Raw genomic sequence first — 23,884 nt, 5'->3', positions numbered from 1 at the left:
AAAACCTGCAGGGTTGCGCTGGGCACGGAGGGCGAAGCTCTGATGCTACAGCCTGAGCGGGATGCCGGGAGGAAGACCTCCCCTCCCGGGGTGGGAGGCTCTTCGCAGAGGGCAGGTGGGGTGCCGAGCGAGCGGCTCCGACAAGAGATGCTCTGATTAGGGCCCCACGGCCTGGGTGGGCCCCTCTGAAGTGGCAGGCTTGCCCACCCCGGAGGCATCCCGGCTCTGGAGCCGGGCTGGCAGGCGGGGGCGGCAGGGAACTGCACTTCACTGCCCGTGTGACGCTAATTTGGAGGCTGCGAGGCGGGGTGGGCTGACAGAAGGCCGCAGCTTCGCGCCTCCCGAGCGGGCCGGTGCCGGCTGCAGGGGGAGCCCCTCTCCCCCCCCGCCGGAAGCGCGGGCCGGCCAGCCAGCCAGCCGGCCGACCGCCTGCGCCTCGGTACGCCTCGGTACGCCGCGGCTGCGCTCCGGCCTTCCCCCCTCGCTCTGCCACCACAGTTCCGCTGGAGAAGGCGCCCGACGGCGGGAGCAACAGCAGGGCGGCAGGAAGTGAGGGGCCGCTGCGCTCCGCTCGCCGTGTTATGCGAGAGCGCTCCCGCCCCCGGGGCAGACGAGAGGCGGGCGACGGCGGCAGGAGCGCGGGCGGGGCGGCGTCGCCCCGGAGAGAGCGGCGGGGGGCCCCGGCGGCGGGCGGCGGCCGCAGGCTGGCGATGGAGGAAGGTGAGGGGGGCGGTGGCGCGTGTGTCACCCTTATCCCCCTCCGCCGCCGCCGGCGGGGCGGGCGGGGCTGCGGGTTGCCCTGTCCCGCGCCCGGCGGTACCGTGTGACGGGGCGCGCGGCCAACGCGCGGGGCCGCCGCCGCCTCGGGCCGCGGAGCTGAGGGGGCGGGAAGGGAGGTCAGTGTGGCCCCGACCGGCGCCTGCCGTGCCGGGCTGGGGCCGGGGGCCGGGGGCCGGGGCCGGGGCCTCTTCCCCTGGCGCAGGTCGGCAGTGGGCCTGCGGCTGGGGCTTGCGGTTTTATGTCAGGTCCGTGCCGGGATAGTAACGCACGTACGAAGGTAGAACGCCCGCCTGCACGACACGGAGCCGGCCTCCCCCGGCAACGCTGGTCCCACCGCTGCAGCGGCTGGTGGCTGCGCAGGCTCAGGCCAGACCGATCCCTCCTCGGCGGTCCCCTCGGGCCCCGCTGACGAGACCTCCTCTTCCCCGCCCAGGGCAGCCCATCGTTTGCAGCACCAAGCGGGAGGAAGCTGGGTGGACGGGAGCCCAGAAACTTGGGGTCTGTTTCTCTGCCCTCGCCCGGTATTGCTTCTGTGCAGAGCACCCCGGGGCAGCGTCCATCGGCTCTGTGGATGCCTCCGTGAGTGTGCTTTTCCGTTGGCATCCCTTCCGTTTCCCCGTTTGTATGTTTTAGTCTGTCTCCTCTCTCGTTTCACTTTTAGCCCCACCCCCGATCATTTTTCTCCAGGTCTCTTTTGTGCTAACCCCCTTTGTGGGGACTGGGACATGGCATCTAGTTTTCTTGGGGAAATCAACAGAAACATAACCGTAAGTAGGCACCTGGAGAAACGCAAGAGCAAAATAAGCATATGCGATACTGTCCCATGGCATATTCCAGCCTCCCAACTGTTCTCAGCTGGGGGACTTTCTGAGCTGGATGTGGTTTCCGTGTATTTAGTGGTCTTCGGCTATTTGTCCTCCATGAATGTGTCCTTCTTCTCTTGAATCTATGTAAACTCTTCATTTACAGAACATTCTTTGGGTAGGAGTGATCTGCATGAAGGTGATGTGCGATGAACTGGTTCCTTTTAGCCTGACTCACTGGGTTTGTTTGATAACTTCTTGTTCCAGTATTAGAAAAGAAGGTGAATCACTGCTCTCTATTCAGCCTGTTTGTGCACTTCACTGGCTTGTAGACCTCTGGCATGTTTCCGTTGGTCATCTTCTTTTCCAGACTGAGGCATCCTCACTTGCTTCCTTGTTTCTCGTATGGGAGCCACTGCACACCTTTGATCATCCTTGTGGCCCTTCTCTGAACATTTCCCAGCTCTACTTTGTCCTTCTTTAGATGAGAGGACAAGAATTGCAGACAGTGCTCAATTTGCATGCGAAAAATGGATTAATATAGCGGCACACAGGAGCAATGAGTTATGCTTTTCTGCAATAGATACACAAAATAAGTGGAACATGTTTTCTGAACAAGAGTTGAAAAAAATATACTGGGAACTTACAGGGAACTAGAAAGCAATCTTGGATGAAAAACTGCTTGCTGGATAAAGAGGTACTAGAGGCTGTGTCATCAATTCAAAATCCTAGATTATTTTTAGTTGTCACCTTGTTTGACTTTCATTTCACCCCATTTAAAGGATTCATAGAAGTGGAAACAGCATTTTTCTTGTTTGAGGCAGCTGCAAAAGAAACAGAAGTAGCATGCTTGGATCTTTCTTTATTACTGCTTTTGGGGGGAATCTGTTGTGCAGTCTTCAAAACCGAGGTGAAGATCATTTGCCTACAGAGATGTACTTGTTTCGGAAATAGAATTTTAAATTGTTCTTTCTTTGGGAGTCTTCTATTATTGCTGCTATCTCTAGGTTTTATGTGTGTTACACTTCCAAGGTAGATCACTTATCTGCCAGAAAAACAAAATAAATGCCTTTTCCTCCAGTGTTCTCACTGCTGTTGCTTTGGTCATAACTAGGATGACAAGGGCAGACAGTTGTCTTTCCAAGCACGTATCTGCCCATTCTGGTGATCTAATTTTTTTCCCCTCATTTTATTTTGTGTGGTACAAGTGATTTTTAGTTGCAGTGCACTCGGTGTTTGCATTGCTGATTAACTTAATATACATGACATGAAGAGGTACTGGTGTATATTTCATTTTGGATTGACATAACGGTAAATGCGATACTGAATGCCCTAAATCTTGTTTTGTTTAATATCTTTCCAATTCTTGTCTTGTTTAAGAAGGTAGACATTTTCTGTTCATTCCATGAAAAATGTTATCATTGAGATCTTGGTTTGCTCAGGATAATTCATAAATTGCTTTGAAAATCCTGTTAAAACACACATACAGGTGTCCCGACACAGGCAGACACCACTTTAAAGGTTTATTTATGTTACTATCTCTAGTTTCTAACTTTTAAAGCTAACAGTTGGGAGTTAAAAGTAGACTGATTTAGACCTGAGGTAATATACAACCAGAGTAATTAAAAGTTTTATTGTGGGATGTGAAGATTGACACTTCAAGTTTGAAGTTGAATGGCTTTATGAAAGAGCTGGTATAAGTCCAGAGGAAATCAGTGGCTACAAAATTTCAAGCAATGTTGGACGGTAGATCAAACTGGATAGCTAAAAATTCTGGAGCATGCGTTACAGTTAAACCTTGTCATCACACATGGATGTCATCTTTAATATAGTAACTATAACAGAAACTATAACAGATTTTTTGCAATTAGTCTTTTTGTATGGAGACTTGCACTCTGTGAATTAGCGTCATTGCCTTTCAGACTATAAAATAAAAGGGCCAGGGCTTCAAACTGCTGTTGTTTACAGAAAAGTTAACAGAAGCCGAAGAAGCCCCCAGTCTTGTGATATGATCTGTGTGGCCTAGCAGACTGGGCTTTTTAATTGTATGTTAGACTAAAAATTCATAAATCTGCTTAGTTCCAGTAGATCTGGAAGCAGGAAAAAAAGTGACGTATTTACTTTATAAAAGCTTTCACGTATGAATAACAGGCAGCTCAATTTAAAAGTAATGGGACTAGCCCAATCTTTGTATTACGGTAATGTGCTTGGTACACTACTGTACCATAGCAGGGTAAAACCAGGATGAGAGTAGAATGAAATTGGCACAAATTTCTCCCAGTGTCTGTATCAACTTATCTAAACTACTGCTTTCCTTCATTTGTGTAATACGTTCACCATGGAATAAACCAGTTAGCTTCCAGTTTGGGTTCTGGGTAATCCCAGAGTATGGCCTCAAGAGAAAACTATCAGATTTTCTAAGGAATAACATAGGAATTGATTTCTGTATTGTTACATTGTTATTTTAGTTAGGCATATGAAATACTTTAATTCAGTCTTTTTGTCAAATATATCTGCTGTGGGATTGAACCAGTAGCAATAACTGGCTGTTACCTGCTGCTGTGTGGATTTCTCAGAGTGTGTTTTTAGGTATTGTGTTGCAATAACTTAAAAAAAATGTCTTCAGGGGCAGCAGACCTGCGACAGAGAAAGAAGCAAAACTGCACAGAATCTGACAAAATGGCTCCAGAGGAGAGAAACAAAGAAAACTCAAAGCTGGGAAGATCGCCAAAATGTAAGCTACAGAATTTTTAGCCAACTTCTGATTTTTTTTTTTCATTATTCTTTTACACTTTACGGGAAGATATTTGTAGCACAGTAATTTGTAACAGACTTATTTTGAATTAGGTTTTTGAATGTTTCAAGAGAAAACAGGCATGCACATTAGAATTCTCTAATGACATTTTATGTATTGCAGAGTGAAATGGTAGTCCTGGATTGTTTCAGGTTAGGGGGGGAGAGGCAGAGGGGTTAAGAATCTTACTGTTGTTACTATTTGAGTACAAATAAATACTTCAATTGCGCCTGGAATGATCTTTCGGTTGGGAAGCTGAAAGGCATGAAGTAATGGTAGTGAAACAAGAACGGACAAAAGTCCTTACAGCTTTTCAAGAAACAGAACTAAAACCAGGTGTAATTTTAGGCAAGTGCTAAAAGTGCATACTAACTTGAGGGAGCTACGGGTGAAGTAGACACCCATTGAATGAGTTTGGTAAAATTCAGATTAGTTCCTTCCTCTTATATTTGAAAACAGAACAGGGAATTGAATGTCTCAGTATTGATGTTAGATGTGGTATTACCACCTCTTTCTGTTAATGTCTTTAAGAAGTTTGTGGTGTTTTGGGTAAAATCTAGAGTTTGCTTTATTTATTTGGAAGACACTTTTTCTTCTTGGAATTCCTTTGAAAATGAAGCTTACTAGAATGGAGAGAAATTTGCAGGGTAGCATGTGAGTATTATATCTGAGTCCTATGAAGCAATGGTAACAACTGGGAAAGAAAACTGCAGGACAGGAATAACAAACCAGTTCTCGATATATCTGTACTGCTGATGGTGTGATAATTCTGATGCCAGTAAGGTGAGAGTTGGGGTTGTTCATCCTAGAGAAGAGAAGGCTTCGGGGAGACCTTATTGCAGCCTTTCAGTACTTAAAGGGGGCTTATAAAAAAGATGGCGGGAAACTTTTTAGCAGGGCCTGTTGCAACAGGACAAGGGGGAATGGCTTTAAACTAAGGGGGGGTAGGTATAGACTAGATAGAAGGAAGAAATTTTTTATGCTGAGGGTGGTGAAACACTGGCACAGGTTTCCCAGAGAGGTGGTGGGTGCCCCATCCCTGGAACCATTCAAGGTCAGGTTGGACGGGGCTCTGAGCAACCTGATCTAGTTGAAGATGTCCCTGCCCACGGCAAGGGGGTTGGTCTAGATGACCTTCAGAGGTCCCTTCCAACCCAAACTATTCTATGATTCTGTGATTCTATAAGTTTACTTGCTGTTTAGAAATGAGTCATATTTAGGGCATACTGTTTGTTTCTAAGTCCTCTGGACTATTTTAGCTTTTTCACTGTCCCTTTTCAGATATGTTAATTCAGCGTTTTGCGAAACTTTTCTTTGGCTGTCTTGCGGCAGTCACTAGTGGAATGATGTATGCTGTGTACCTCTCAACATATCATGAACGGAAATTCTGGTTTTCCAGCAGGCAGGTAAAGAAAAAAGTTAAACTACTGAAACAAAAGTCAAATTATGTCCTTGAAATCAAATCTGATCCATGTCATGTTGGAACTACTTGCTTGCAGAATCCCATGTTGTTCTAGTCAGGCCTCTGTCTTTGGTATAGTCTCTTTTTTTTGTTGCGTGGGGGTTTTTTTCTTTTATTTTTAAGTGTTTCTCCTACTAACAGTGGCCTTGTCTTGTCATGCTTTTATATGTTTTTCCATGCCATCCTTTATTGTTGAAATACCTTTCTAAAATTTGGAGAAAAAACTGAAGCATACTGGGATTGCATAAGCTAAACAACAGGAATGTATGTTTTTCTGTTGTGGGTTTGTTGTTTTTTTTTAAAGAACTGTATTATTTAGTGAAGTACGGAAAGTTGAATGAAATTCAGGTTTGTGAATATGAAAGGATCCTGTGGATCTTGTGCTGACTTACAATGTGGATTTGAGTTGCTCTGATTCCAAGCATGTTTGCTAAGTTATAGAGAGCATTATATACTTGACAGAGGTGCTGTGAAGATTAATGTTTTGTGGAATACTTTGAAGATGTACAGTGGAGTCATAACCATGTGCTGTATTACAAAACCAGTCTGTCTGAAAATATATAGTCTTCTATGGGAAGAGATTGCAGGAGGTGAATTTTTTTTTTTTTCTAGGAACTTGAACGAGAAATTACATTTCAGGGTGACAGCGCCATTTATTACTCATTCTATAAAGAACTGCTAAAGGCTCCTTCCTTTGAAAGAGGTACAAAACCTGTTTGTTTTATTAACCTTGAAAAGTCCTGTTCCTTTTAGAGACAGTAAAAAACTCCTGCAGACAGGGGAGGCTGATTTTACACTCTTATATAGGTATATCAGTCAGATTAATTAAAAACTGCGTGCTGACCTAACTTTTCAGTGCCTTTTAAAAAACAGTATTTAACTATCCTGTATTCCAGCAGATTGCCTTTAATCAATACTCTGGAATAGGATTAATATTACTCTCATAGTGCCTCATATGGAAGTTATCATTAGGTTTGCCTATGCTACATAGGGGCTTTTTTGCCATTTAAGCATAATTGATCTTTAATGGGGGATGGAAATGACTGTTTTCCATACTCTGTCGGAAGATGGAACAGTTTCTGTCAAGAGTTGATCTGCTCAATCCTGTCCCTGCCGGAGGTTTCTACTCCTGTCAGCTATGATGAATAGATGTTGATAAGCACTGAGCAATGGGGACAGAAACCAACAGGAAGAAGAATAAACTGGGCGGCAATGGTCTCTTCTCCCTTTGCGCTCCTGCTTTTTACCCTGCACTGGCTCTGGAGCTCACTGACCCCAGGTCCCTAAACCAGCAGAAAACTAAAGCAATGAAAAGAAGGTAGAATGCTTTCATGCTAGTTTAGTGAGTTCAGAAGGGGAAAAGGTGAGAACTCCAGGAGAGAAGAGGGAGCGAACAGCCCTGTCTCGCAGTGATCAGCCATTGAATTAGTTCAGTCCCCTTGTGAAACCTCATCCGAAGCCAGTTAAACTTTGCAGGTATAGTTTTATTGGTTGAACAGTTTCCCAGCTGATGTGTAGCTCATCAGCAATATATAATAGGTCTTTGGTACAGTCAGTTCGTCATTATCTCTGGGGAGATTACCCATGCGGTGGATAGATGGACTGCCTCATTCATGTATGCTGCCTCTGCAGACAGATAGACTCACGTGTCTACTAGGTATTATGGGGGTACCCAGTTTTCAAAGGTCTATCATAGCTGTGCTGAACCCAGTTATAAGTCCTGCAAGACCTGGTTTGGCCTGAAGAGAACCAGCTGCAGACCACACACCAAGATATGCTTAGAGCTGGAAACAGTAATCTTGTTTGGCTGTTGCATTGTTGTTGAGGTTTTTGTTCCTTTTTTTTCTCTTTCTCTAATTTGGATTATTTTTCCTCTTCCCTCTATTGTCCTAAGTAATGACGTCAGTTTTTTAATTTTAATATCTCAGAATGATGTATCCTTCAAGTACGCCAGCTTCAATTTCATCTCAATCCCATACAAAGGCGTATTGTGTTTAGTGAGTGATTCTTAGAAGTCTCAGAAACACAGGGCTGAAAAGGGTGATGAGGCCATCATATCTGACCTCTCTGCGGAGACAGGTTTAATACATCCTGCTCATCCCTGTTAGATCTTTGTCTCACTTCTTAAGAACCTCCTGTGAAGGTGATCTGTAGGTAGCCGGTTCCAGAGCTGCATCAGTGTGTTGCTGAAAAGACTACACTTCAGCTGGTTAGTTTTGGGCCTTCTATTTAAAGGCTAGATCAAAAAAAGGTAATAACTTTGTTGCTAAATCAGTAGGGTGGAATGGCATCTGGCACATAAATTTCTCCTTCCTTTAAAATTGGGAGTGGTGAATCAGTAGCTTTAATGATGAAATCTGTTTCCCCCTACCTCTGAGTACACTTTCACCTCTTTTAAGAACAGCAATAGTAAGTGATTCCAAGAATAATATATTTTTTTTGTCTATAGGTGTTTATGAGTTGACACACAACAATAAGACAATATCACTGAAGACGATAAATGCAGTCCAGCAAATGACTTTGTACCCAGAGTTGATTGCCAGTGTTTTATATCAAGCATCTGGTAGCGAAGTATGTGCATTTCTCCTACTTTCTGTGCTTTCATTAAGGTTGTGTATGTGTGTGTGTATGAGACTTTCTATGCTGCATACAATAAATACATGCAATTTTTGTTGAATTAATTGAGCTAAGCCTCTTACCAGATCCAGGTTTTCCTCAATTCTGATCAGTCTCTGGCATAGGATTTTGGGGGTTTATATGCGCTAAACTTTTCTGTCTGTTATTCTTTACTCCTACAAACCACTTAGAAATGTGGAGAGTATCTGTGCTATCCAGTAAAAACAGGAAAGTTAGCTCCTTCGGAGTACAGAAGTCTGTTATAGTGGTACCTGTCTCTACCCATTCCTGTATAGATAAAAGGGAAAAACACTTTTGTAGATAAACCTTTTGTCTCCTTCTGCTCTACTCAGGCTTTGTTCTGCTTACGCTGCATACTTGTGTCCTCTCTCATTTATCTTTATTTTTTATTATTTATTTATTTAATATATGCTTCTCTGTGTTTGGAACCATTTGCCACATCTTTACTTCTCCAAGTTCCTCCCCTACATAACTTCTTCCAGTAGTCCTGTGAACTTTATAGCTCACTGCAGTATAGATTTATTAAATCTGACACATACAGTGTTCATGCTAAAGCAAATACAAAAATCATGGCACTAGCAAGCTGAGTCCTGACGTGTGCTCTTAATTCACACTGCTTTGTTCTCCCTGAGCCCAAAATAAAAGCATGCTCAGTACTTTTCTAGAATAGGGGCTATCTCTTACCTGTTTGTAAAGCACCTAGCACACTGTTAGCAGTATGCAAATAGTAAATAGTAATCATTTCCAGCTTCAGCTCAGTTGCCGCTATGTCTCTTCGTTTTTATTTGTAATTTCAGGAAGTTATTGAACCAGTGTATTTCTACATTGGTATAGTTTTTGGACTGCAGGGAATTTATGTGACTGCATTGTTTGTAACCAGTTGGGTTATGAGTGGGACTTGGCTGGCAGGAATGCTGACTGTAGCATGGTTCATTATTAACAGGTAAGAAAAACATCTTTATACAATCTAGCTTGTCAATAAGGCATTTTAAAATATTAGAGCGGATTGAAATGCTTTCTATTAAACTTTGTGTTCTCATTGTGAGAGCAAGCTCTTATGCTGAATAAAAAACATTTCCCAGAGTTGCACTGATTCTCATGATGCTTTTATTAATGGAAAGGCCTCCTGTTGTCCAAACCATCCACGCTGCCAGTTGAACTGACTTTATGTATGTGTGTGAATATAGGAGTATTCTCACACAATTCCATTTTGCAAAAACATTCCTCAGAAGGTTTTGGTTTTGGCTGGTGAAGAATTAAAACAAATTTCCGAAGTTGCTGTAAAACAGAATTGCCCTCTGTGGCCAGCTCTAAGTATTGTGATGGTTGTTCTGTTGCTTAGAAGGAAATGACCAAGTGCATTTTCCTTGTAAAGAGTCTTTGATATTTTTCTTAATCTGCTTTTTGTAGTGGGTTTTTGCGCAAAGTGGAATCTTCTTAGATGATCCTGATCTCAAGATTTTTTTATTTTAAAACGTTTCACTTGCAAAAAATGTCCCTTCCCTTTATGAAACACCACAATAATAGGGAGCCTCGTTTGGGCAATGAGAACTTGTGTTCAGGTTCCTGGTTTGTCACCAAGTAGCTCTGGGGCTTTCTATGAACTTGAGAGCACTTGAAAGAAAGAGCTATGGAGGAGCAAAATGTTAGAGATATACCTTTAAAGTTGAACTGTTGGGAAGCGTCTTTTAGGAGTGTGAAGTCATCATGACCAAATCTGTGATTAGTAGCTAAAAATATTGTTCATCAAGCTGGTGTGAACAGTGGAAAGTAGGAAAAATGGTGAATAAATCTGTATTTTTTTCAACAGCAAAGAAGATTAAACACTGTTAACAAATTGAAAGGTCCAGTGGTTTAAAAAGCTCCAAATACGCCTCTGTAAGAGGCTTCAGAGGTAAAAATGAAAGGTGACGCTTTCAAATAGCTAAATGATAAAGGAGCTTGAGGCTCCTTTTTAAACGCATAGTAGACACAAAGAAGACTATGTACCTCTGAAACTGATGCCTTTGATCACATTTGAAAGTGTGACTTGTGCTTCTAAGTCACTTTAGCACTTTTTAAAACTTTCTCCTACAGCTCTAATTGTGCAGATACTGTCAAGTCATTCCATGAGAAGATCCTGCTGCTCTTCTGGCCCGTGCTCCCCATCCAGCTTTAATCTCTTGTTTTGCTGGGCAGAATTTTCCCTGTAGACAGAGTATCTGCTGGTGCTGCTGCTACGGGGGAGCACTACTTTGGATTCTAACTATGTTGTGCTCGACCGCCTAAATCACTTATTTAAAACATACTGTATGAGAACTGAAAGGAGTCTTTTCTCGCAGCTACGAGCTGATTTTCATCATAATGTGAAAAGCTGCTGTTACGGCAGTGGTCCCCTGCCTATGGACATAAGACCATTTAGCACTGCTCCTGGCCAAAGAAGGCTCCATTGTCACAGTGCAGGTTGGCAGAAGCAGTGCATGGTGCATCCGGCTTGCACAGTGTTGTGGTGAGTCAGAAAAGGCTGGAGGTGGACACTTTTTGGCTTCAGTCCTATGAACGCCACCTAATAAGGAGACCTGCTGAATAAATGAGTAAAGATTGGACCTTCCATGCTGATATTAAATTTGTGACCTGTATCAGTAGCAAAATTGTGTCAGTATTACTTTACACCTAATAGGTGTAGTTTGCTTGCAAGGCCACACTGATAACTAGAAGTGACATTTAGGCTTTCCTTGATATTTTTGTTCCATAAATCTTACAATAATTTTGTTTGTCTGTACTTTATTCTAGGACAGATACAACAAGAATTGATTACTCCATACCATCAAGGGAAAATTGGGCTTTGCCATATTTTGCATGTCAAGTAGCAGCCCTCACAGGCTATTTAAAAAAAAACCTAAATTGTTCTGCTGAGGTAAAGCAAAATTAATTTCCTAATAAAGAGTTGCTGGTAGAACTGTGCTCTAGAATAGTTACCTCTGTCACTATTGCCCTGCTAGGCAGAAAACAGTAGATGTTTTGTTTGTTCTTTTCAAAACAGCCACTTGGATTTCACCTAGGCATGTGCAGTTTTTGCTGAGCGACTCATGCCCTGCCCTGTTATGCCCCCATGAGGGTTCAGAGAGAACAGTGTGGTAATGAGCTGTATGCTGTCTTTTTAAAATAAACTGATGCAGAATTTTTCTCACTATGTAAACTATTTTGTTGTTCTTCCTGTTGCTCGGAGAAGATGGTGGTAACTTCCTTTCCCTGTGTCTCTGTCAAAGATGTTTCTTCTGATTGGCTTTAAAAGTTTTTGAATGTTTCAGTAATTACTTTCTTCCATCTGAGAACATGTTAAATATGTCTGCAGTCAGTGTTTTAATTATTTCCTAAAATAATAACGAATTTCCATGGTTTCTGTTTTAATGACCTCTCAGTTACTTGGTGACAGAGATGCATAGGTATGAAATTAACACCTTTTTTGTTTTTCTCTTTTTCTCTAGAAGTTTTGTTACCTTTTGGTGAGTGCTTCAACATATACCTTCATGATGATGTGGGAATACAGTCATTATCTCCTGTTTGTCCAAGCTGTTTCTCTTTTTCTGCTAGACAGCTTTGCCCTGGCACAGACAGAGAAGGTATTAGAACTCTTCAACCTACTGATAGTTGGGGACTTAAATACAGCCTCAGAGGAGCCTGCCATACATACTGCTCAGGAGCTCCAAAGGGCGCAGACTGAGTGATGACTTGAGTGTCTTGCAGCCTGGGTCCAGCTGAAGTGCATGTCATTTCCATTGGCAGAATAAAATGGCTTTAAACTCACTCTCTTTTGGACTACTGTGTTTGGGACAGCTTTCCTAACAAAAGGTCAGAAGCTAAACAAAGCTTCTGAGACCTGAAACATCCTTGGAGAACTGAAAGTGTGATGAATGATACTCAGTCATGCATCCTTTTTGGCCTAGGTGCCTATTCTTCTCCTTTCCCTATTCACAACAGGGTGGGGCTGACCAAAAAACTGCTCTGGTGGCTCTGTGCAGTTAAGGGGCTCATTTTCACCCTGAATGGCCTGCCCTGTACTGATTTAGCCAATAAATAAGCTAGACAGATGCTGAAGACCAATTGATTTTTCAGTACAAGAAAGTATGTGAATTTATTCTGCAAAATGGTTCTTAGAAATGTTGCATTTTTACTCTGCCTGTTGCAATGGTATATATGCTACTTCGTACATGTGTGCCTTCTAGTTTTATTAGATATAACTTCCATTTCATACTGCATGCAATACTAATTCGTCACCTCTTCTTTCAATTGCTTTTTTTCCTGTTCCTCAGCAGTGGGAGATGTTTGATCTATCTTAGTTCAAAGCAGGGTCCTTAAAATGTAAGGGAGAAGATGGGTGTTTTGGTAAAAGTCTAAAGAATCAAGTGTCAGGGTTTACAAATCTGCTTATCAATTAGTAAATAACAGAAAATATCAGTAACAGTCTGTGTATTCCTGAGATAGGTTAAATGAACAAGTTATTGAGAGGGCAAGGAAAGCGCATGTTTTTACAGTATTCAGCTTTTCCACACAAATTGTGTGTTTTCATACTGTTGCATTGTGGTTACTGCTTCACGCTGCATCACAGTGAGGTGTTACAGAATGGGGACATTGTAAAATACTACTACCTTTGGCATTTTTACAGAATTCATGTGAAGTAATTGTGCACTAGTTACTGAGGCTGACCAGGATCACTTTGATGTGAAATACTTTACAGAGCCAAACGGTACCCTGCTGGATTCATGAGTTGGAGGATAGAGATCCATTAATCCCCTGACAGAGGAATGGAGTGAGCTATCTACTGCTCTAAAAAGCAAGACATATATCCACTGTAATTTTATTTTATTGTGTTTTATTTTTTCTTCAACAGGTGCATGAAGTATACAAAATCTACTTGTTTTCTCTCTTCTTGGGGTACCTTTTGCAGTTTGAAAATTCAGCCTTACTAGTGTCACCATTACTGAGTCTTGTAGCAGCTTTAATGCTTTCTAAATGCCTTCAGGTAACTAGACTCTCCTCTAACTCTGAGTGTACTTTTTATTATTTAAATTGAACTCCAAATGATATGGCATTCTTAAAATATTTTTGCAGATGAATATGAAAAAAGGTACATTTATGTCAAGATTGCTGAAAATAATGTACATTTATTTGGTACTTACAATAACAGTGACACTAAACTTCTTACTAAAGGTAAGATTCCTCTATAAAAAGTGATTTGAATTGTCAAAATCTAAATGGCAAGTTGCAGATGTATCTTGGAAAAATCTTTTGAAGTGTTGCTTATCTTATTGATCTGAGAGTTCATAGCTTAATTCACAGCAAATTGGAGTACTAAAAATTGAGTAATTTTTTATCTGCATGAAAAGTCTTTACCTAACAACTCAAGCAGCTGGTTTTTGTTAGGGTTTTGGTCTTTTGGGTTGAGGTTGAAGCATAGTATAGAAATACTCCTTAAATCACACTTTAGCTATTTCATAAATGTGGTTTTTGTTATAACTTGGATGGCCTCTACAAACTGGGCTGAATATTAAAACAGTATTCTTGTGCAAGGAGAAGACCTGGTAGCCAGGAACAGGTATGAGTAGTCTCAGGGTAGATGTTAATGTTCAATTACATTTCAACTAGAGCATGGGAACAGAGACCTTCACTTAGTGTAGGAGTCAGCTAGGAGCTGAGATTACACAATGGGATTTTAGCCTGGTCTTGTATTTTGATTAGCAACTCCCTCTTGCTGGCTCTAGCCTTTTACATAATTTATTGTGCTTTTCCTCTATGTCTCAAACTCACCCTGGTTGTGTTAATTAACAGTGTCAACTTAAAAATAAAGAACCTAGTGAACCCTAAAAAGTTTGAGAGAATGCTCAGAACTGATTGTTTTCTTGTGCCATTCAGATTGGCTAGCCTTGCTGTATGTCCAGGAAAATAAAACCTAACCTTGAAAAATAAGAGTTAAATTACGTAGACAGTACACAGAACTTTTGGCTGCTCAAACAATTTATGTGAAGATTACAAATGCTCGTAACTTTTGCTAGGCTGCAGTCCTATTGTTTAGTGGAGCCAAACACAATGTTCTTTGGCTTGCTTGGGGGTAAGTCCACGCCCGTTTTTCATGATCTTTTTTACACCATTTGGTAGTCTTTTGACGACTTGTTGACAGCTTTTCACTTGCCTCCTGTTGGGGTACATGAATGAAATTAAGGGAATGATATTCTCAAGGAAACCCTAAAGGTAGATTTATTTAAGTGAAGATTTACACTACTACACTGGTACCTTAATTGGCACACTTAATCACATTTGTTAGTTATAACCAAATCTTGAATAGTTGATTGTTCCTTGCCATTTTGTAATCTGAATGAAATGACTATGTTAAAGCTGCTTCCAACACTTGACAAGATTTTTCTCTGCTAAATTAATTTTCAGATGTTTGTTCCTCATAAAGAAAATGAGCATTTGCTGAAGTTCATTGAAGTAAAACTTGGCTTAAACACAACTAAGTAAGTTTTTAAACTCTTTACACCTTCCAAGATGTCCAAACTTCTGAAACTGCTCTGAGAAGTATAAAATTTAAATGGCTTGTGAGAATTTTATAGAGGAGTTAGGGAAACAGTTTCTATTTGTCGCCTGGTTTTAAGATTGAATTAAAAAAAGATGCGTATACAGAATTTACTTAGGATTTTGAGGTTTCTGAGGCACCTCAATATTTTTCATGCCTTGGGGTGAAAGCATTTCATAGATTTTTGTTTTCTTTTGACGTTGAAGAGCAAAAACTTTCTGTACCCCATCTAGTGTTTCTAATGAGACTTGAAAGCAAAGATAATAGGGTAAAGGTGGTGGTACTAACTTCTTATAGCCTGGAAAAGAAAGGGCTCTGAAAAGAGCCATGAGCTATCGATGCTGTCTCAAAACAGGGTTGGGTTGTGGGGTTGTATTTTTTGTTTTGTAAGAATAACACCCCCAAAAAAAAACCTGTATGTCTTGGAAGAAATTAGGACAGGGGACAACTTAAAAGTCAGAGGGAATTGTTGTGATTCTAAGAAAAACTGTTTGCATCTGTGAGAGCTGACTGTTGGTCTACAAGAAGAAGACATCATGGCTACAGTTTTCTGGAAAACTTCAAATGGAGTATTGGTAAGGACTGGGACGCCTCCTGGACCCAAGCCAAGACTTGTAATTCTGTGCAGGAATTGGGACTCTCTCCTGGGAACTGCATCTCTCTTACAAAACTACTTCACAGCCTTTCCGGGGAAGAAGTGGAAAATGACATCACACATAATTGAAATTGTTGAGGAATTTTTGGAAGACAAGATGTAATGACATTGACTAAGACACATTCTTTAACACACATACATGCACGTTCTTAAGTGTTTTTGCAAGAAAAGAAAGGACTGCTTCTGGTCAGGATTTCAGTTTATTCAGCTACCAGGTATTATAGATAATTTTTTTTTTTTTTGATCCCCGGGGACTTGCTACATGTTACTTTCCAGGCTGTCAAACTCTGCAATGAAGCCAGTGATTGAGACAAACTGGGTGCAGCTACGCCTAGAAAATTGTGTAACTGTGGGTTGGAATTACGGTTTGCAGCACAAGAGCTTCAAGATCTGTCTTTTAAGGCCAGTTTGGACATGCCCAGCTGTTAATCTTTAAACTGATTCTGTCTAATTGAAAGTGGTTCAGTTCTCTAGTCTTCCTTTGGGGGAAAAGAAAAAGAAAAGAGGGAGGAAAGCAAAACAAATTAAGGCAAGAATGCATTCACAGCATCACATGCTGCACCAATTCCAGTTGAGAATACACATTGATAGTGCTTCTTGGCAGAGTATATAATCTTTCTGCTCGTTAATTGAGAAAGAAGAATGATCAAATGGGTTCGGCTACAGAACTAGAATTTCAGCATTAAGGATTCTATTCTTGGCAGTGCCTCGGGCTTGTTTGTGATCTCAGATGACCACTTTCCCTTCTTCATCTCCCTGTTTGGAATGAGGACAAGCATACCTTCTTGCATCAATATCTCTAAAATCTTAATTCACTGTGACAACAAAGTGCTTTGTGGTCCCCATAATGGAGTTATATGGGAGGTTGGGTTTTTGTGATATAAAAGAGTTGTAGTCTGGTCTCTCCAGATCACAGATTCTTTTTTGGAAGATAAGCTTTTGACAGTTACTCTAAGGAGTACTTGCAAAGCAGTTTCAAATGATAAAAAGATAACTTTTCAAAGACAAATTTCAAATAGTTTCCTATGACATGAATAGGTTAAACTGTGATTGGTTGTGTGCTGGGTTTTTTTCTAATCTGTGGGGTATTATTGTTTTTAATGGGATGTTTTTGCCTTACTAGGAATTTTACAATGAATTGGCTCCTTTGTCAAGAATCTCTTCAGGCACCCTCCCAAGACTTTTTTTTGCGACTAACACAGTCATCACTGTTGCCTTTCTATATTTTAGTATTAATTATCTGCCTTTTTTCTGTAACTCAGGTCATTTTTAGGAGAATTTGGTAAGTATCTTATTTATACTGAAAAATAAGAAATTAAAAGAGGTTCATGGATGTCAAAGTGAATGGTCATGGTGTTTGTTGCTTTGAGTTTGTTGCACCATTGAGCTTGCCAGGGTGTGAGCACCAGTGGAAAGGCCCACCAGAGGCTCCTAAAGAAAGTCCTTTGGTGACAAGCTTCTTGAGCATCTCTCCAGTCAAGACAGGGAGTTGGCATTGGTTTGTTTCCCCATAGGTGCAATTCCTGCAGAGCTCTGGCTAATGTTTTGTGATATGCTTATGTCTCTTCCCATTGTGAGGGAGAAAGATGTTTTGTCTGTTTTCCCCTTACAACAGCAAAGTTATCTGATTGTTGCTAGAGAATTTGTTTCTCTGTTTTGGGTTTGGGTGTTTTTTTTCAAGTTTATATACTGTGAAGGATGACATGGGTGGAGTTGAGAGGATTTCAGATTTCTAATGCTTCACTGTTTTTTGGGTTGTTTTTTTTTTAAACTCTTGTTTACTGTGATAAGGTCCATCAGCCTTTGCTGCTCGGAACAGAGCTGAAGTAAAACTGCCTCAATTATTTTTAGTTTCACAGTGATTCACAGTTCCCTTGAGAGAAGGGGTAATGGAGCTGTCTGTTTACAGACTAAGAATAGCAAGACTGTAGATCCTAGCGTAACTTGTCTTGGAAACTCAATGGCTAGGAAATTATCTTTTCCTGGTAGAAGATGAATGGTGTAACTGCTCAGGTATTAGGGCAAATGTCTCACTTGTCTGCAGCAAAAATCAATAGATTTTTTTCAAGGACTAAGACTTCTAATAGATAAAGATTATATTGCTATAAATGAAAATGTTTGTCAAGTTGGATGTGTGATAGTATATTCAAAACAATGAAACAAAATCTTCCGATTTTTTGCTAGTAGTTGAAATAGCTATTTACTACTTTGTAATGAGCAGTGACTCCAGTATGACCAACAGCTTTTTAAAGAAAAGCTTAAAATAAACCTTCTCCCCCCTCTTTTTTTTTTTTTAATTTATTTTGAAGCAGTTAATAATCTCAAATATTTTTCCATTTGTCATGAGGCTTATTATAAAATTGTAACCTGAAATCACATCATGGTAGAATAAAATGTTATCTATTGTGTGCCTTGCTGTCTCGTTTGTAGAAAAACATTTGTTGTAAGATTTTTGGTTATGATTTTTATTTATAATATATTACTGGAATTTATAATAATGTGACTAAAAACTGTTTTTGTTGGTTTACTTTGTCATAAAATGGTATACACAATTATCGTCCTACAGATTCCATAATTCTTCACCAAGCTAATGATATGAAGAAACTTAGAATGCATGTACAGCATGCTTCATCTAAATGTTTGCGGAGTGTGCATGCTCTTAAATTAGACTGTCTCTTGTTGCTGAATTACCTCAAAATAGGATTCACGGTCATAGGCAGTGATCCCATTGTATTAATTCACAGCCATTGCTCCAGAGAGGTTACAGTCTAAAACAAGGGACAGTGGGTACTGATAGATCATTGATGAAGTACAAAAACCAAATAAGCAGTGCAACAATATTGTATGATATGACACAGAATGATCTCAGTGTACTGCTGACTTAAAGGTCATAAAAGTATTTTTATTGGCACCTTTGCCTGAGATAATGTCTGAATTAAGTGATGTCTCGTTTTCTCCAACTGCAGTGGTGAACCACTGAAAGAGACAGTTAAACTTGAGGATGGTCGAATTGGAGAGAGGCCAGAAATAGTTTATCATGTAATTCACACAATTTTACTTGGTTGTCTAGCGATGTGTTTGGAAGGGTAAGTCTGATTTTTGATGTATCTCTTTTGAAAGCAACAGAGAGTTCCTAACTGGACGTGATACACCATTCACCCCTTTGAAATTCACCCCTTTTCAGAAATGTATTTAGCATGTAGTGGTACGAGTTAGTAGGGGAGATAGCAAAGATAATTTTGACTATAAATTGGATACACGTATATGATGAGTTGTGCTCAGTCTCTTTAACATGTTTTCCAAGCTTTAATGCAGCCAAAATCCGAGACGTTAATTGAAGCAAATTTTAATCATTTTCTTTATGGTATTTAAGTGTAGAACTGCACTGTAATTCTTTTAGTATTGTATTCTAGCAAGTTCTTGTGTAGTGTTTTGATGAACAGTGTATGTTCTGGAATATTGGAACGTGGAAGATTTCTCACCTATCTTCTCGTGTCTAGGCTAGCGTGAAGTATACCTTTGCTTGACATGCTAAAGCAGTAGCAAAGCTGTTTCAAAGGTATTGTGTTAGTCTTTAAAGCTACAGAAGCTAATGTTGGGAAGATGTTGTTGTTCTAATCTCGGCTCTTAGCTAAATCAGCTTGAAGGTGGCAGACTTGTGTTTGTATTACGCTCATCGTCCTAAAATCTGAATATTCACAAATTCTTAAAGTGAGCAGACTGTTGTGTTACCATGTAGTTGTCTTGTCTATCCTTAAGAGGCAGACAATACCAGCAAATCGTAAATTGTTTATTAAATATTTTCCTTTCCTTTCTTCAGGAACTCCTTTATAGTACAGTGTCTGTACAGCTTTGCTGAATAGCTGCTTTTTATCCTTGCTTGGCTGGAAAACCACAACAGCCAAGTGACTTTACTAGTCTCTTTGTTTTTCTTTCATCCTCCCCTGAACTCTGTGAAGGATTTTGTCATCTTTGACCTTGGATCTTGCTCCTACATCTTGCAGCAGATAATCAGGTGCCTGCTCTTCTGCTAGAGATTTCCTTGGTTTACCCTTCAGTGCCATCAAATTTGATCTCAGATTGCTTGAACATCCAGACTGTTTGACATATGAAAAAAATCTGAATGTTTTTATAAATAGCTTGAATACAGAGGCATGCAAAGAGTCCCAACTAAGTTATTGCAATGTTTTTCAGAATGAAATATCTATGGACACCTTATGTTTGCATGCTTGCTGCATTTGGTGTGTGCTCTCCTGAACTTTGGATGACACTTTTCAAGTGGCTTCGACTGAAAGCTGTGCACCCGATATTGCTGGTGAGTTGCTGTTGCCAATGTCTTGGGAATTACAGCTAGCAAGCAACTTTTCAAACAACAGTGACCTAAGACCTATAGAAGAACGCATTAAAAGAACATGTAGTTCTGTGAGCAGTGGATCTCTCGTAGTCTGCTTTTTCTGTGTCTTTCATTCTTAATATCACACTTTCACATATTCTCTGGTACCTGGTGATAAAGTTGTGTTCACACTACAGCCTTTCCTCATAAGAAGCAAAGCTGTTTTCATCTCTCTCTCTTTCACTCATCTGTTTAATTTCTTTTAACGAATCTTTGAGACCTCAAGCCCTCTGTCATATTTAGTTGAGATTGGCCAAGAAGGTCAAGCGCTCTGTAGGAGGAGTGCAGGAGAAAAAGTACAGGCATACAGGCAAGCTTATGTAGGTAAGCACCGATATAAGCCTTGTTTCACTAGGAAATGAGGCTAAAAATGTGGTAGTTAGGTGTATTAATTGCTGAGAATAAAGCTGCATCATAAGAAAAGGTATGTGGAATTACTTTGCATAAGATTTGTTTATGTGTGGCCGTTACAGAGAAGTGTTGCGATTCAAGATGAGCTTGTGCTACAGTGCAAACAACTCCCCCCGCTTCCAACCCTGGCTTTATTCTTAATATGCTGAGAGTTGCTTTGTGCAATTTTTGGCAGCTTTCTGCATTAATTTTATTAATAAAATAAGGATAGGATATTACTTACCTTAATTTTGAGAGGCTTATAGGAATAAATATTTTGTACTTAAACAGAGATTCACTATGTCACTTGTGAAAATGCCATACACTGTTACATCAGAAACATTGACAGTGTTCTTCCATTCAAGGAGTAACAATATGTTCATGTACACGGTAAACACATTCCTTTATATACCTCATGTTTTCTGCTATATAGACCTGCTTTATTACTGTTAACATAGTAGATATGTTAATAGCTTATTATCAAGAGAGTGCCTTCTGTGCACTCCTTACCAAATGTTTCCTGTACCACACGAGCTATTTTCTTCTTTTCACAAAGCGAAAATTTTATCAGCTAGAATGATGGTGTGCTGAAGAATGGGTTTCTGGGGTTTGCATATCAATATTGTTAATCTGAACAAAAACATCAACAAGATCAGAGGTTTGACATGCTTATTTCGTACTCTTTTTCCTTTCTCAGATTATCTCATTTTCATTTGTATGTGAGAGGTGTTTGCTTTTCTTCTGTTCCCTACATCATGTGCACATTGCATCATTGTTATTGGAGCAGTAATTAACCACCCCTAATATTGGTGGTAAAATTATCGTGGGTCAAATAAGTTCTTCCATGCTAAATTAGGCAAATTCTTGTTTGTGGAGAGCCTTTTGCCTTGTAGAAAACTGAAGTTTCACCTACTGTCATTCCAAGATTTCAGGCATAAATGTAGTCTACTATATGAGCAGAATCAACAGATAGTCCAAGGCTGGGGAATGGAGAATGGTCCATAATCCATTTCTTCTAATGTGTGTTTTCTAGGCTCTTATTCTGAGTATGGCAGTTCCCACAATAATTGGATTCAGCTTGTGGAAAGAGGTAAGAAAAGTACCTTTGTTTTTTTTTGTTTTGTATGTAGGCACAATATGAGTCAAAATGATGAGCAAATATAATGAAATATACTTGGTGAAATGAAATATATATGGTGAAATAAAAGCTGTCATCCACTGAAAATATGTTTTGGTTTGTTGTTGTTGTTTTTTTTTTTTTTAAACAAAACTGTTTACATTTTTCAGTATGAGGTATTTGACAATTTAATTTGTTAATGATCGCTTATTGTAATTAATAAGTGTTTAAATTAAATGAAGACTTTATTATATTCAGCTATTGCGCTTTGGATATATAAACTGACTCAAGAAAGAAAATACTGCCAAATAAAAACTCGGGATATTGAAAACTTTGTTGCTCCAATCTTGGTTTTAGTGAGAGGGAGTGAGGTTAAATGGAAGTAAAATTATGGGAGGCCATACGCAAATAATCTGTTTGAAAAGCTCCCATCAAATTATAATGGAGTTAAATCCTTCGTGCAGAGCACTGTGTAGAGGTACGTATATACTACAATACAGGGAAGAAAAGCTACAGATGTTTCCATGTTTAAAATAAATACTTAGTTCTTTATTGCAAGTCACAGACAGACTTTATAAGTAATTATTTTTTAAACTTCTGTAAGTGCAAAAAATATGGGAAATATCCTATAAAGTATAAGCCTCTACTATACTGACATATCTTCAAAATAGTTAGTTTGAATAGTTTTATAAGAATTCAAATATTTATTTTTTTAAACAGCATTCAAATATAAAAGCCAGTCTTGACCAACAGTATTTGAACAGATTTTGTAACATCTATCTTATAATAGAAATTTTGGTTGCAATGTAATCTGACTCTTTACACATTTCTGCCAGAGCAGTAGATATTCTCCTGAAAAAAAAGCTACAGTTGCTCAAAAGACTTATGAAATGTATTACAATAGAGGAAACTAGTTTAGTTGACCAAATAATTCTTTTTCAGATTATTTTTTAATAAAAGCAGTGTGGGGGTTTGGGCTCTAGAGGGCTTCATCCATTGCAGATCCAGCTTCTGCTTTTAAGCAGTGGTGAACAGTTTGCTCTCCAGGTTCATAACTCATTCCTGAGCTTGGAAACTTTGATTAATAGTAACGGGACAGTGCAAATGCCTTAGGCTCTTAATCCGTTACCGTGGCTATAAATGGCTGAGTGTACAGCTCAGCATCTTTCTGCTTGGCTGCCTTCTGACTCAGTCTGGCATAGTCCCTCATCTAACTAGATTTTTCTAAGGGCTCTGATTGATAAGTGAAGCTGGTTCTCCTTGGGGTGGCAGCAGTAGTTCCTCTTTCTGTCGTCTTCTGTTCCAGGGACAGTTCAGGCATATGTGTAACAATACTGCTACAGCTTTCAGCCCTGGTACGAACATATGGCAGCTGTTCTTGTGCTACCCTAACATGTCTGGTTGTAGACTGCTATCACTTGCCAGCTGAATTGTCCCAGTAATGGGGGTGGAAACTCCACAGTTAAAAGCAGGCTCCCATTTCCAGCTGTCTGTCCACTATGGCTGTCTCAAAGTAAGTTGTCCCTTTAGTCTGGCATAACCTGTGAACTGTATCCTTTTCAAAAGAGCTGGCATTCAGTAGCTTTCACTTAGCATTTACAACAGCATGAACATCCTCCAGCCTCTCAAGGCTGGCCAGCTTCTAGTCATGCCTTCTTCCGATAAATGCTCAAAATGGCTCTAGGACTTACAAAGTGGCTGAACATGAGCCGGCAGTGTGCCCAGGCGGCCAAGAAGGCCAGTAGCGTCCTGGCCTGTATCAGAACTAGTGTGGCCAGCAGGAGTAGGGAAGTGATTGTGCCCCTGTACTCGGCACTGGTGAGGCCGCACCTCGAATACTGTGTTCAGTTTTGGGCCCCTCACTACAAGAAGGACACTGAGGTGCTGGAGCGTGTCCAGAGAAGGGCAACGAAGCTGGTGAAGGGTCTAGAGAACAAGTCTTATGAGGAGTGGCTGAGGGAACTGGGACTGTTTAGCCTGGAGAAAAGGAGGCTGAGGGGAGACCTTATTGCGCTCTACAACTCCCTGAAAGGAGGTTGTAGCGAGGTGGGTGTTGGTCTCTTCTCCCAAGTAACAAGCAATAGGACAAGAGGAAACGGCCTCAAGTTGCGCCGGGGGAGGTTTAGATTGGACATGAGGAAAAATTTCTTCACTGAAAGAGTTGTCAAGCATTAGAACAGGCTGCTCAAGGAAGTGGTGGAGTCCCCATCCCTGGAGGTATTTAAAAGTTGTGTAGATGTGGTGATTAGGGACATGGTTTAGTGGTGGACTTGGCAGTGTTAGGTTTATGGTTGGACTCA

At 40.4% G+C, this 23,884-nt stretch overlaps 1 protein-coding gene across 6 annotated transcripts in view; it reads left to right on the top strand.

Annotated features, from left to right (window-relative positions):
• Window positions 1-581: 581 nt before the first annotated feature.
• DPY19L4 (dpy-19 like 4) overlaps window positions 582-23,884 on the top strand; it is a 35,051-nt gene continuing 11,748 nt past the window's right edge. Inside the window, exons 1-16 of one of the 6 annotated variants that reach the window (XM_076329397.1) lie at window positions 1,301-1,359; window positions 1,468-1,547; window positions 4,210-4,317; window positions 5,659-5,783; window positions 6,452-6,542; window positions 8,289-8,410; window positions 9,274-9,419; window positions 11,249-11,372; window positions 11,944-12,078; window positions 13,347-13,478; window positions 13,568-13,666; window positions 14,897-14,970; window positions 16,808-16,966; window positions 18,651-18,770; window positions 19,879-19,999; window positions 21,501-21,557. In XM_076329397.1, coding sequence (XP_076185512.1) covers window positions 4,263-4,317; window positions 5,659-5,783; window positions 6,452-6,542; window positions 8,289-8,410; window positions 9,274-9,419; window positions 11,249-11,372; window positions 11,944-12,078; window positions 13,347-13,478; window positions 13,568-13,666; window positions 14,897-14,970; window positions 16,808-16,966; window positions 18,651-18,770; window positions 19,879-19,999; window positions 21,501-21,557 — 1,560 coding nt within the window. In that variant the 5' untranslated portion in view covers window positions 1,301-1,359; window positions 1,468-1,547; window positions 4,210-4,262. Of the gene's footprint in view, window positions 721-1,300; window positions 1,360-1,467; window positions 1,548-1,753; window positions 1,865-4,209; window positions 4,318-5,658; window positions 5,784-6,451; window positions 6,543-8,288; window positions 8,411-9,273; window positions 9,420-11,248; window positions 11,373-11,943; window positions 12,079-13,346; window positions 13,479-13,567; window positions 13,667-14,896; window positions 14,971-16,807; window positions 16,967-18,650; window positions 18,771-19,878; window positions 20,000-21,500; window positions 21,558-23,884 lie in introns of those variants that run through there. The other 5 variants (XM_076329394.1, XM_076329398.1, XM_076329396.1 and 2 more) reach the window with 5 other exon arrangements.

Source organism: Aptenodytes patagonicus, chromosome 2 (assembly GCF_965638725.1).
Source record: "Aptenodytes patagonicus chromosome 2, bAptPat1.pri.cur, whole genome shotgun sequence".
Classification (NCBI taxonomy): domain Eukaryota; kingdom Metazoa; phylum Chordata; class Aves; order Sphenisciformes; family Spheniscidae; genus Aptenodytes; species Aptenodytes patagonicus.
This window is presented reverse-complemented; position numbering and strand designations above follow the sequence as displayed.